Source organism: Lithobates pipiens, unplaced genomic scaffold (assembly GCF_037356315.1).
Source record: "Lithobates pipiens isolate NorthernLeopardFrog02 unplaced genomic scaffold, aLitPip1_a1.2 Scaffold_30, whole genome shotgun sequence".
Lineage (NCBI taxonomy): Eukaryota > Metazoa > Chordata > Amphibia > Anura > Ranidae > Lithobates > Lithobates pipiens.
Window position 1 is genome coordinate 109,757,839 of NW_027507791.1, and position 13,166 is coordinate 109,771,004.

The 13,166-nt window shown below is 43.1% G+C and overlaps 1 protein-coding gene across 3 annotated transcripts in view; it reads left to right on the top strand.

The window, feature by feature from the left end:
• Positions 1 to 13,166, top strand: part of RASGRP1 (RAS guanyl releasing protein 1) — a 144,777-nt gene that overhangs the window by 43,251 nt on the left and 88,360 nt on the right. For 2 of the 3 annotated variants that reach the window (XM_077464752.1, XM_077464755.1), the window contains exon 1: positions 8,226 to 8,593. The exons of the other annotated variant lie outside the window; for it this stretch is intronic. In XM_077464752.1, coding sequence (XP_077320878.1) covers positions 8,496 to 8,593 — 98 coding nt within the window. In that variant the 5' untranslated portion in view covers positions 8,226 to 8,495. Of the gene's footprint in view, positions 1 to 8,225; positions 8,594 to 13,166 lie in introns of those variants that run through there. 3 annotated transcript variants of the gene reach the window in all.

Genomic DNA, 13,166 nt, shown 5'->3' on the forward strand with positions numbered 1-13,166 from the left:
TCCAAAAACGCACCAGATGAAAAACGCATAGATGAACGTGTACATAAGAAAACCATGTTAAATGGACTGTAGTGCATTTCTACAAACTGCATAACAAACTAAAAAACACATAGATGTGAACCTAGGGGTAATACATAACCCCTTAACGCCAACCGTGCGCAAATATGCATTCATGGCTTGAAGGGGTTATACCGGGGTGGTGCCTGCAGCTGCAGGTATCACCCCAGTACCATTTTTTTAGAGCCAGCGGTTGGCTTTTTAGTAATAACTGATGCGGCTAAAATCCTTACCCCACTCTTCCCAGCCCTCCCATCCCAACCAGGAGACCCGAGCCGTCATTTTCAGTGTCCCCTGCTTAAGCTGAGACCCATACAAAGCTGGATTTGGCTCTGATTGGGTCTCCAATGTAAAATTCTGGAAGTGACGTCACAATATCACTTCCGGTCTACTCGGCTGCCAATGGTGCCAATTTAAAAATAAAAATGACAGTATTCAGAAACGCAGATTTTTGGCGATCTGAATACTTTCAAGTGCAAAGGAGGGATTTGGGGTCTTTTAGACCCCGATCCCGCCATAAAGAGTACCTGTTACCACCTATTACTGTCACAAGGGATGTTTACAGTGATCAGATTTTTTTTTTTTTTTTTTTAATGGACAAAGTTAAAAAAAAAATCGAATAAAATAAATAAGAATTTTTTTTTTTTAAACCACCCCCCGTTTCTGGGAGCTCGCACAGCAAAGAAAACGCATACGTAAGTTGTGCCCGCAAATGTAAACAGTGTTCAAAACACACATGCGAGGTATCGCCGTGATCGTCAGAGTGAGAGCAATAATTCTAGCAAAAGACCTTCTCTGTAACTCTAACCTAAAAACCATGATTTTTTTTTAAGCAACTAACTTTGCTGTTTTTTTTTTTGCTTTTTTTTTAAATTATTCATGAAAGTGTCTTTTTTCCCAAAAACATTGTGTTTGAAAGACCACTGCGCAAATACCGCGTGACATAAAAAATTTGCAATGATAGCCATTTTATTCTCTAGGGTCTCTGCTTAAAAAATACATATCATTTTTGGGAGTTCTAAATAATTTTCAAGCAAAAAATACGGATTTTAACTCAAAAGCAACAAATGTCAGAAATAGGCTTAAAAAAAATAAAAAATAAAAAAGAGGTGAACAAAGGTGAACTTAGCCTGATTCACACCTTTGCAGGTTGCAGTTTGCATATTGCAGGTGCATTTTGTGTTTTTCAATATATGCTTTTCATCCATTATAATCTATGAAACTAGAAAAAAGTCCCTGGCCCTTTCCATAAACTGCACAGATGTGAGCTACATCCATAGGAAACTATGTTATATGGACTGTAGTGTTTTTCTGCAAAACTGAAAACGCACTAAAAAATGCATAGGTGTGAACCAGGCCTTACGCCTAGTACACAGCAGTAGTTTTTTTTTCGTTCAACGCAGCAGGGCTGAAAAACAGCTCAGGAGGAGCCACTGTACTAACTATCCAACATTAGTACAGCGATCTCCCCTGCTGTTCTATTGTGTTCTGACAGGGGGAATGCCATACCTTCCAACTCTTTGAGATACGGACGAGGGACACCTATTATCAAGAGTATGTAGACATAAGACACGCCCCCTGTCACGGCCCCTTAAAGGAGACATACAGAAAAAAATGTTAGTTAAACCCACAAGTGCTTTTTTTTTTTTTTACCACTATTATTCCTTTAGACCTGATACACACCTATGCATTTTTAGTGCTTTTTGCATTTTTCAGATTTGCACTGCAGTCCATCAACCATGGTTTCCTATGGAACATGTTCTGTTGTGCAAATCTGCAAAATGCAAAAAGCATTAAAATGCAAAGGTGTGAATCCAGCCTTATACTGGCTTCTGAAATTTACAAATGCAGCAATTTAGAAATGAAAGGTTTAGCACTGGGAAACACTTGAAAGATAAAACGTGCATTTTATATACAAGTTTAAATGAGAAGGAAAGAGGGACAGAGGGACTCTGTTCCAAATGAGGGACAGTCCCTTGAAATCTGGGACAGTTGTCAGAACAATCCAGTCAGCAGATCTTTTTTCGGTTAATAAATAAAATACGATTTTTTTTTTTTTTTAAAGCACCCCTGTCTCTGTGAGCTCGCGCAGCTAAGAAACGGTGATCAACTTACACATGCGACGTATCGCCGCGATTGTCAGAGTAATGAGCGATAATTCTAGCAAAAGACCTCCTGTGTAACTATCCTGTTTAAAAGCGTTCCCTATGGCAATGCCCTTGGTCAGGGCAAGTCAGGTGAAATATTTGGGAGTGCAATGTTCACGATTGCTGACTGACTACACCCTTTTAAATGTGGAACCCTTATTCACCCTGCTCAAGCAAAAAACCCAGATTTGGTCCCGTCTCCCCCTTGGGGTGATGGGCCGTGTAAACTTGGTCAAAATGATTCTCCTCCCCAAGCTGCTCTATGTGTTTTGGCATGCTCCCCTGCGCATCCCTCTCAGAACCTTCAAATCCTTGGAGGCCATCTTAAACACGTTTGTTTGGGGTTCGTCTCGACACAAGCTCTCATGGAGTGTTCTGAAATGTCCTACCCACCTGGGCGGCACCGCCCTACCAGACCTGCACTATTATTATCTGGCCGCTCAACTGTCCCATTTCTACTATTTCAATCAGATTGACAAAGATCGCTATGCCTCACTGGTATGCTCCCCGCACTACACTCTGGTTGTACACCCGCTCCGTCTCCTTATGCGTGGCTCCGGGGGACCTTCCGTCCCGATGAGAGACATGTTGTCCCACCACTGTTTGATTTGGCAGCAGGCCACGTCCATTACTGGGGCCCCTAGGTTTCACTCCCACACCCCCCTTTGGGACAATCCCCTACTTCCCGAACTCTCTACGATCCCCGACCGCTCTGTGTGGCTAGCCGGGGGCGTTATCTTTCTGTCCCAGGTTATTACCAATGGCTCTGTCAGACCCTTCCAGGCCCTCAGAACTGACTTCAACCTCCCTAATAGAATGTTTTTTAGGTATCTTCAACTCCGCCATGCCCTTAGCTCTCAGTTTGGCTCCCATATCCCCAGGCTTGAAACACCTCCGATAGCAACAGCCGTGCTAGGTGATGACCCTAAGAAACTGATTTCTTTTTTTTACACCAACCTGCTCACGCCTGGGGCGACTGCCCGCGCCTACCGACTTAAGGCTAGATGGGAGGCCGACGTGGGGGTTATCGAGGACGCGGACTGGGAAACTGCACTTGACACCCCTAAGCTGGTCTCCCCGAAACTTTCTGACAGACTTACACACCTCTACATGCTACATAGGTCATACCTGACCCCTGGGCGGCTGTCCAAGTTTAGACCTGGCTATGATCCAGCATGTCCTAAATGTGGTGATCCTCAGGCCACGTTCTACCATCTCCTTTGGTCCTGTCCTGAGTTGCAGGTTTACTGGAAGCAAATTGTTGACTTCCTTCATGACCAAATGGGCTCCCCTCTGACGCTATGCCCCCGCCAATGTTTGCTGGGGATTCTCCTCGTATCCGAGGAGGCAAGGATCCCGACTGTTTTTCTACAGGAGACCCTATACCTAGCCAGACTGCAGATAGCCCGCACCTGGTTGCGCTCTGCGCCCCCCACCGCCCGACAATGGAAGGCGGCTGTCAATGCCACTCTCCCCTATAAAAAACTGCTGTATATGCATAGAGGCTGCCCGAGCAAGTTTGCCAAGCTGTGGGATAAATGGATGGGGGATTCAGATACATGTACCGACTAATGTAGTCTGTGGTCTGTACGCCTCTTTACACCTATCCGGGTTCGGCCCGGCGAGTCTAGCTGTCACCGTGGTTGTAGTTGGGCTCCCCGCCCTCATAATAATGATTTCCTGCTCCTCTCTGCAAATTACTTTGAGTAGAATGTATTATGGCTCGGCATATGATTCCCAACCTCTGAGTTCCTCTTTTCCCCCCATATCTGAACACACTATATTGCCCCCTGTTTTTTATGTAACGTGCAATCTGTAAACAAAGAACCCCCCCCTCCTTGTGTTTTTCAGCCTGTGGTATTGTTAGCAGCTGTTTTATATCCGTATATTTGGTGTATGTTGCACCCCATATGTGTTACTGTTATCCTATGTATTTTGTATGCTCAATAAACGTTCTTTTTTTCAAAAAAAAAAAAAGTGCGCTTGTGAGACGGCTGCGCAAATACGGTGTGACAGAAAGTATTGCAACGACTGCCATTTTATTCTCTAGGGTGTTTAAAAAAAATAAAAAATACACTCCCAAATATTTCAATGTTTGATAGATACTGGAAAGTTAATGGCTGAATTTCGTACTACCTGTGGTGACCAGTGTTTTACCACTGTGTTTTAACACTAGTCACTGTAAGGACACACAGAAAACAATTGTTGCTGTGTTCCCGGCGCACCTTCTGTATCCATTATAAGGGGTTGCCCCTCTCCCTGAAATTGCAGTAAGAGGAACAAAAACGTGCAGGTAGAAGGGAGCACATAAAACTCCCAGGTGAACAGGAATAGACTACTAAGGTATCATTGCATGTATGCATTTACAGGCCCATGTGTGCATTGGGTTTTATTTACTTAAATATTAGAAAATGTCTATTTAAAGTAATATTAACCTCCTCGCGCCCGCCCTATAGCCGAATTACGGCCGTAGAGCAGGCGCGTTCGTTCGGGCGGTCGTCCCTGGACGGCCTGATGTTTACTTCCGCAATGCGCGCCGCCGCGGGCGCGCATCGCGGAAGTTCTGTGTTCGCCGTGTCCCCCGGGGACAGGCAAACACAGATCGCTGTAAACGGCCAATCACAGCGGCCGTTTACAGCGTGATCGGCGTGTCCAATGGGAGATGATCTCATATGTAAACATATGAGATCATCTCGCAGCGCCGCTCTCCTTCCTCGCACAGACAGTGCGAGAGGGGAGAGATGAACGGCTGCAGCGGCAGCCGTTCTGATTCTGGAAAAAAAAAAATTAAAAAAATGAAATAAAAAGTGCCATCCGCCCCCAGCAGTGCCATCCGCCCCCAGCAGTGCCATCCGCCCCCAGCAGTGCTATCTGCCCCAGTGCCATCCACCCCAGTGTTACCTGCCCCCAGTGCCATCCACCCCAGTGCTACCTGCCCCCAGTGCCATCCACCCCAGTGCTACCTGCCCCTAGTGCCATCCACCCCAGTGCTACCTGCCCCTAGTGCCATCCACCCCAGTGCTACCTGCCCCCAGTGCCATCCACCCCAGTGCTACCTGCCCCCAGTGCCATCCACCCCAGTGCTACCTGCCCCCAGTGCCATCCACCCCAGTGCCACCTGCCGTCAGTGCCACCTGCCCCCAGTGCCACCTGCCCCCAGTGCCACCTGCCCCCAGTGCCACCTGCCGTCAGTGCCACCTGCCGTCAGTGCCACGTGTCATCAGTGCCACATAGTGCCATCTGTCATCAGTGCCACGTATCAGTGCAATTTGTCATCAGTGCCACCTGTCAGTGTCACGTGCCATCTGTTGTCAGTGTCACGTGTCATCAATGCCACTTATCAGTGCCATCTGTCATCAGTGTCACGCGTCATCGGTGCCATGTATTAGTGCCATCTGTCATCGGTGGCACATATTAGTGCCACGTATTAGTGCCATCTGTCATCGGTGCCACGTTTCAGTGCCACGTGTCATCAGTGCCACGTATTAGTGCCACGTGTCATCAGTGCCACGTATAAGTGCCACGCGTCATCAGTGCCACATATTAGTGCCATCTGTCATCAGTGCCACATATTAGTGCCATCTGTCATCAGTGCCACCTGTCATCATTGCCACGTATCAGTGCCATCTGTCATCAGTGTCACGTGTCATTGTCCTGGTGCTTCAAAAGTGTAATAAATAGTCAACAAGTTAGATGTGTAACTTATGTTCCTAGAACACATGATGGCGCTACCTGCATGTTGGGCCTCTCTATGTGGCCAGGCTGTGAAAAAGTCCCACACATGTGGTATTGTAATACTCAGGAGGAGTAGCAGAATTTTTTGGGGGGTGTCATTTGTGGTATACACATGCCACGTGAGAGAAATAACCTATTACAATGACAATTTTGTGGAGAAAAAAAAAAAAAATGAAAAATCTTAATTTTGCAAAGAATTGTGGGAAAAAAATGACAACATCAAAAAGCTCACTATACCTCTTACTAAATACCTTGGAATGTCTACTTTCCAAAAAGGGGTCATTTGGGGGGTATTTGTACTTTCCTGACTTGTTCGGGTCACAAGAAGCGAGATAGGCCACCAGTACATCAGATGTGATCAATTTTGTGCGATTCGCACCACAGCTTGTAGACTCTCTAACTTTCACAAAGACCAAATAATATCCACTAATTTGGGTTATTTTTACCAAAGACATGTAGCAGTATAAATTGTGACCAAAATTTATGAAGAAAAATTAATAATTTGCATAATTCTGTCACAGAAACAAAGAAATATGCGTTTTTTTTCAAAATTTTCGGTCTTTTTTCATTTATAGCGCAAAAAATAAAAACCCCAGAGGTGATCAAATACCACCAAAAGAAAGCTCTATTTGTGGGAAAAAAAGGACAAAAAATTCATTTGGGTACAGTGTTGCATGACTGAGTAATTGTCATTCAAATTGTGAGAGCACCGAAAGCTGAAAATTGGTCTGGGCAGGAAGGTGTTTAAGTGCCCTGTAAGCAAGTGGTTAAAATCATAAAAAACAAAAACAAACGTGTTCTACTCACCTGCTCTGTGCAACCATTTTGCACAGAGCGGCCCTGATCATCTTCTGGGATCTCCCACCAACGCCCCTGGCTCCTTCTGCCTTTGAGTAGGCTTACTAGGGGGGTACTCGTGCTGGCTCACCCCGAGCCCCACAGTGTCTGTCTCTTTTCTGCCCTGCCCCTGCTTATTTATTAGGATGGATTTGATTGACAAGTGAGGAGGAAGAGAGAGCAGCAATGCTGGACCTAGATTGGGCTTAGGTAAGTATTTAGGGAGGGGTGGGGTGGGGTGCTGCACTTAAAAGGTTGTTTTTTAACTTAATGCATTAAGGTAAAAGAAAGCTTTAGCCTTTAGAACCACTTTAAGTACCCAATCATGTGCAAGGGAAATTTAAAAAAAATATATATATAAAATATAAAGCTTTTTATTTGCTTGTGATTTAAATATACATAAATTCACTTTATTTACTAAGCTTTGCAAATGAATAGTCCCAACTCCTTTAGTAACTCAAACCCCTTGATTTTTGTAGGAGAATATTACTTTTGCTTGCAGCCATTTCCTATGCAGTTATCTACACTGGACAACCGCTTGCACTCAGTGTTACTTTGATAAACATTCTGTCATCCGTTGTATGGTTGTCCTGAAGAAGAAAATGCCACCACTGCCTTTAGCACATAGTTGAAACTTAAAAACACTGTTCAAGTATAATGAAACAAAATATTCAATAAAAACATGTTACAAAAAAAAAAAAAGCGTTCCCTATGGAGTTTTTAACCTACTGTAGTTTGTCGCCATTTCACGAGTGTGCGCAATTTCAAAGCACAACATGTTGGGTATCTATTTACTCGGTGTAATATCATCTTTCACATTGTCCTAAAAAATTGGGCTAACTTTGCTGTTTTATTTTTTTACTTCATGAGTGTCTTTTTTTGTTCCCCCCAAAAAATTGCATTTCAAATACCGCGTGACATAAAAAATTTGCAACGTTTGCTATTTTATTCTCTATGGTCTCTGCAAAAAAAAAAAAATATATATATATATATATATATATATATTATACATTATATATATATATATATTATACATTATATATATATATATATATATTATACATTATATATATATATATATTATACATTATATATATATATATATATATATATATATATAATAAAATTAATTAAATAAATATAATTTTTGGGGGTTCCAAGTCATTTTCTAGCAAATAATACGTATTTTCAACAAATGTCAGAAATAGGCTTAGGCATGAAAGGGATAAGCAGCAATGAGTGTTTTAAAGCTGCCATATCAGAATCAGTTGTTATTGTCATTTAAGTCATCTGGCTTGTGGTTGGTTGGTTGGTTGGTTGCTGCAGGAAGTTGCAGTACGTTTGCTCTAGTTTCTATGATGAGCCCCATCTGCTTATCTTAGCTGTAAATTAGCTACTGAAAGTCAGAGTATGAATGATACCTGAGGGTTAATCTAGATGCATTGTGTGTGTGGGAGGAGTGTGTGTGTGAAAGAGAGAGAAGGAAATGCTGGAGATCTGTTGAACTTGTCAGAACTAGCAGGGAGAAATGAAATGCAATGTTCTCCTGTGTAGGATCAGGGCACAGTTAGGGGGTCTGCAGCCACCGGCTTCCCCTTAGCCTCATCACACTCCAGTAGGGGGCTGCCATGTATGTGACGGGTATTGTCATAGCTGGCTTCTGGGAGGTGTATTGGGGTGGAGACCTGTAATCAGCCCCAAGCTCTTCTCCATTCCAGAATGGGATACAGGCAGAGTGCTGGGACAGCTGATCACTCCGACTACAGTAGCATCTTCATGATGGCCCTGGGGACCAATGGCAAGAAGAAGGGGATCCCGTAAGTGCCTTTTTTTTGTCTTTTTTTTTGTACAGCCACTTGCTGTCACACAAATGTCATCCAAAAGTGTGTTTCGGAGAGGCTGTGACAGTAGATGTGTATGTGTTTGTTCTGTGACATTGTTATTAGGAGACAGATGATTGATAAGTACTTTGCGCTTTTTGTATTCCACAAAATAGAAGATCTGTACAGCGTGCCAGCCTGTAATATCTGCTCAACAGGTCAAATGCTGAGTGGGGTAGAAGTCATTCTGTATGAGGACAAAGCCCAGATACTGACCATTTAAAAATGTATTTCTGGATCTTTTATCGGGAGCAGTAATCACCTATAGATCGAATGTTGTCATGCATTTTCCAGACTACAACTAAAATTAAACTGATCTTTCAGTGATCTGTCAGCTCTCAATGAAAATACTTTCTATGGATGACTTCCCTTTAAATCTGTCTATTTCAACTAGGGTTCCGTGGAATTCTAGGGTTTCACTAGTGGTTTTAGGGGTTCCTTGAGAAGTGAATTATTTCTGCCTCTCAGATAAATAACCCGGGACACCAACCATCCTTTTAATTATCTGTAGTAAGATAATTCTTCCTACTGACACTAATGTAAGGAGCAGTCTTCACATTGATCCCCAATGTAAGGAGCACTCTTCCCACTGATGACCAATGTAAGGAAAATACCCCCTGACCACCAATGTAAAGAGAGTTCTTCCACTGACCACAAATGTAAGGAGCATTCTTCCCACTGACCACCAATGTAAGGAGCACTCTTCCCACTGATGACCAATGTAAGGAAAATACCCCCTGACCACCAATGTAAAGAGAGTTCTTCCACTGACCACAAATGTAAGGAGCATTCTTCCCACTGACCACCAATGTAAGGAGCATTATCCCCATTGACCTTCAGAGTAAGGGACATTCTTCCCACTGACCTTCAGTGTAAGGGACAGTCTTCCCACTCATCACCAATGTAAGGAGCATTATCCCCATTGACCTTCAGAGTAAGGGACATTCTTCCCACTGACCACTGATGTAAGGAGCATTCTTCCCACTGACAACCAATGTAAAGGGCATTGTCTTCACTGACCACCTGTGTTAATGGCGTTGTTTCCACTGACCACCAATATATAGTGCATTCTTCCCATTCACCACCAATGTAAGGAGCATTCTTCCCATTCACCACCAATGTAAGGAGCATTCTTCCCACTTACCACCAGTGTAAGGGGCATTCTTGCCACTGACTACCCATGCATGGAGCATTCTTCCCACTGACCACCAATATTAAGTGCATTCTTCCCATTCACCACCAATGAAGGGAGCATTCTTCCCACTTGGCACCAGTGTAAGGGGCATTCTTCTCACTGACTACCCATGCATGGAGCATCCTTCCCACTGACCATCACACTAGTATACCATGAGCTGTAGATTTGGTTCATATTAGCTGGGGTTCCCAGAGACTTGAGCATTTTTTCACGGGTTCCTCCATGGTAAGACGATGAGGAGGGTTGCATTAAATATTGGCATTGCCGGGACTGCTTATTTATAGTTTGTGTGCTACAAATGACTCAGTTCAGGATGTGATGTATATGGCTTTCAGAGAGAATCTACAATGGGGTTAGTGATGAGGCGTGTGTTGGAGATTTCCATTGGGATATGTGGAGTCTAGAAGTGCAAGCTTTAGTGGCGTTATTTGTCCCTGGATGATTACACACGTAATAGAATACATAGACAGAGTAGGTAATTACCGAACATTGCAATGACAGCAGACTTTCTATTTAAAGTTTATAGCGCAATCATCTGATTAATATATACTCAATGAGGAAAAAGCTCTATAAATCTGAGATTTCTATTTGCACATTTTTAGTGTTTTCTATGTCCTTGTCACAACTTTAGGAGTGAAGGACTTGACGCTATCAGTGTTTGTTCATGTAGTTAGTCATGCTCTGCGGAATACTCGGGGTGATTTATAAACAGAGTAATATCCTGAAGACCAGATATGCTGATTAATACATTAAATAAACTTTCACTTTCTGCTTTGTCCTGCAAAGGCAGAGCCAGCTGCTGAGTGTGCTTGAGATTTAAATAATAAGGGTCAGCCTCTTCACTTGCACGCCCCGATCCACACAGCCCTTTCCGGAGATTGATGCATGGCTTTCGTGTGATGCAGCCAAGGTTGTGTTGGAAACCAGGTAAAATGAGATTACATTCTACAATCCGAGGGATGATCAGTGCCATCTACAGGCGTCTCCCAGTGGAAGGAGCAAAGATCAGATGCCAAATGCTGCAGGTCAGAAGTACCAACCACGGGTCACTTCATGGATCATCTAACGGCAACAAACTGATATGCGCATTAGCATAATACGGCGTACACACGATCGGAAATTCAGCCAGCAAAAGACCGATGAGAGCTTTTGGTCGGAAAATGCGGCCGTGTGCATGCTCCATCTGACTTTTGCTGGGCGAATTTCGGCCAGCAAAAGATTTAGAGTATGTTCTCAATTTTTCGGTTGGAAAATGCGTTTGCGTGTATGCAATTCCGACGCGCAAAAACTCACGCATGCTCAGATTCAACTACAAGATGGAAGCTATTGGCTACTGGCTATTGAACTTCCTTTTTCTAGTCCCGTCGTACATGTTGTACGTCACCGTGTTCTTGGCGGTCGGAATTTGGTGTGAACGTGTGTATGCAAGACAGCTTAAGCGTAATCCCCTTGGGAAAACCATCAGAGCTTTTTCCGACCAAAATTCCGATCATGTGTACACGGCATTACTCTTTGTGCTGTTTTTATTTAAAGCATTTAAAAAAATATTATAATGGTCATCTTTATTAAGTGCTGTGATTTTGCACAGCGCCATCCAAAAATCGGTGCGTCCAAATCACAAGTTACAATGGAACCGTTCAAATCGGTACGACTCTGACTTTGCGGTGCCGCGCCGATTGAAAGAAAAGGGTTTCTGCACTATTTTATTGCGATTTCCGGCGCGATATGCATAGACATCTGTGCATGAAGTCGCACAGATATCAGGCAAGTCGAACCTGAAATCTCACTGACCTGCGGCTTTGCAATAGCACAATTTCAAAGTCGCATTCAGTGTGAACGGAGGCTGAAAGATAATGTTACAATTTTAAATGTACTCTTGATCTTTATCTATCGTCTATATATCTATCATCATGTCCATCTTTATTACTACCAGTGCCATGATTTTGCTCAGCACTGTACATAAAAGAATTATGAAGATCATGTTGCAATTAAAAATCTATCTATATATCAATGTATGTTTCAAGCACTAACAGCTTGCCTGTATACAGGTGTGGTAATGTGTGCTTCAATTGTGTTAAATACTTTGGAAAATCCCTTTTCCCATTGCTTGCCAGGTGTTCAAAAGGAAACAATGCTTTCACTCATACGCCCATATCTTGGCGTTGTTACGAGACAGGCAGATGTGTCACTACCACTTCCTCAATGAGCCATCTGTCCATCCATGCCTAAAGCCAACACAAGGGCCGAATTTCGGGCAGCATCGGCTGGTTCAATGTGTAATGGAGTCGGTCCAACAGAAGTCGGTCATTCGGGTGGCTTCTATCGAAGTTACATGACCCGAAAAGGGTCCTACTGACTGGAGTGTTCTGGCACGGGGGGGGGGGGGGGGGGGGTCAGTTCCCATAGCTCCCAACTGTCCTAGATTTCGAGGGACTGTCCCTCATTTGGAACAAAGTCCCTCTTTCCTCCTAATTTGTCTCTTATTTTGGTCTGATCTATAAACTTGTATATAAAATGCATTTTTTTATCTTTCAAAAAGAGTTTCCCAGTGCTAAACCTTTCATCCAATTTCTAAATTGCTGCATTTGTACATTTCAAAAGCCAGTATAAAGAAATAGTAGTAGTAAAAAAAAACAAAAAAAAAACAAAAAAAAACAACACTTGCGGGTTTCACTAATACTAATACTTTTTTTAATGTCTCCTTTAAGGGGGTGTGTCTTATGCCTACATACTCTTGCTAATAGGCGTCCCCTCGTTCCCATCTCAACGTGTTGGAAGGTATGGCATTCCCCCTGTCAGAACACAATAGAACAGCAGGGGAGATCGATGTACTAACTTCAGATAGTTAGTACAGCGGCTTCTTCTGAGCTGTTTTTTTTTTTTTTTTTCGTTCAGCCCTGCTGCATTGAACGAACAAAAAACTACTGCTGCGTACTAGGCTTAAGGCCTGATTCACACCTAGGCATTTTTAGTGGTTTTTGCATTTTGCAGATTTGCACTGCAGTCCATTTAACATGATTTCCTATGGAACATGTTCTGTGGTGCAAATCAGCAAAATGCAAAAAGCCCTAAGAATGCAAAAGTGTGAATGGGGCATAAAGGCTAAGTTCACCTTTTTATTTGTTTTCTAAATTCCAGCTCCCCTATGTACCAATATAGCATTAATCTACTTATTTTGCAAAAATAAAACAGCTTTCCATTAATTCTACGCATGCTTACCTCACTGTTTTCATAGCAGTTTAACCACTTTAGTCCCAGAAGATTTTATCCCCTTAATGACCAGAGCATTTTTTGCGATTCAGCACTGCATTGATT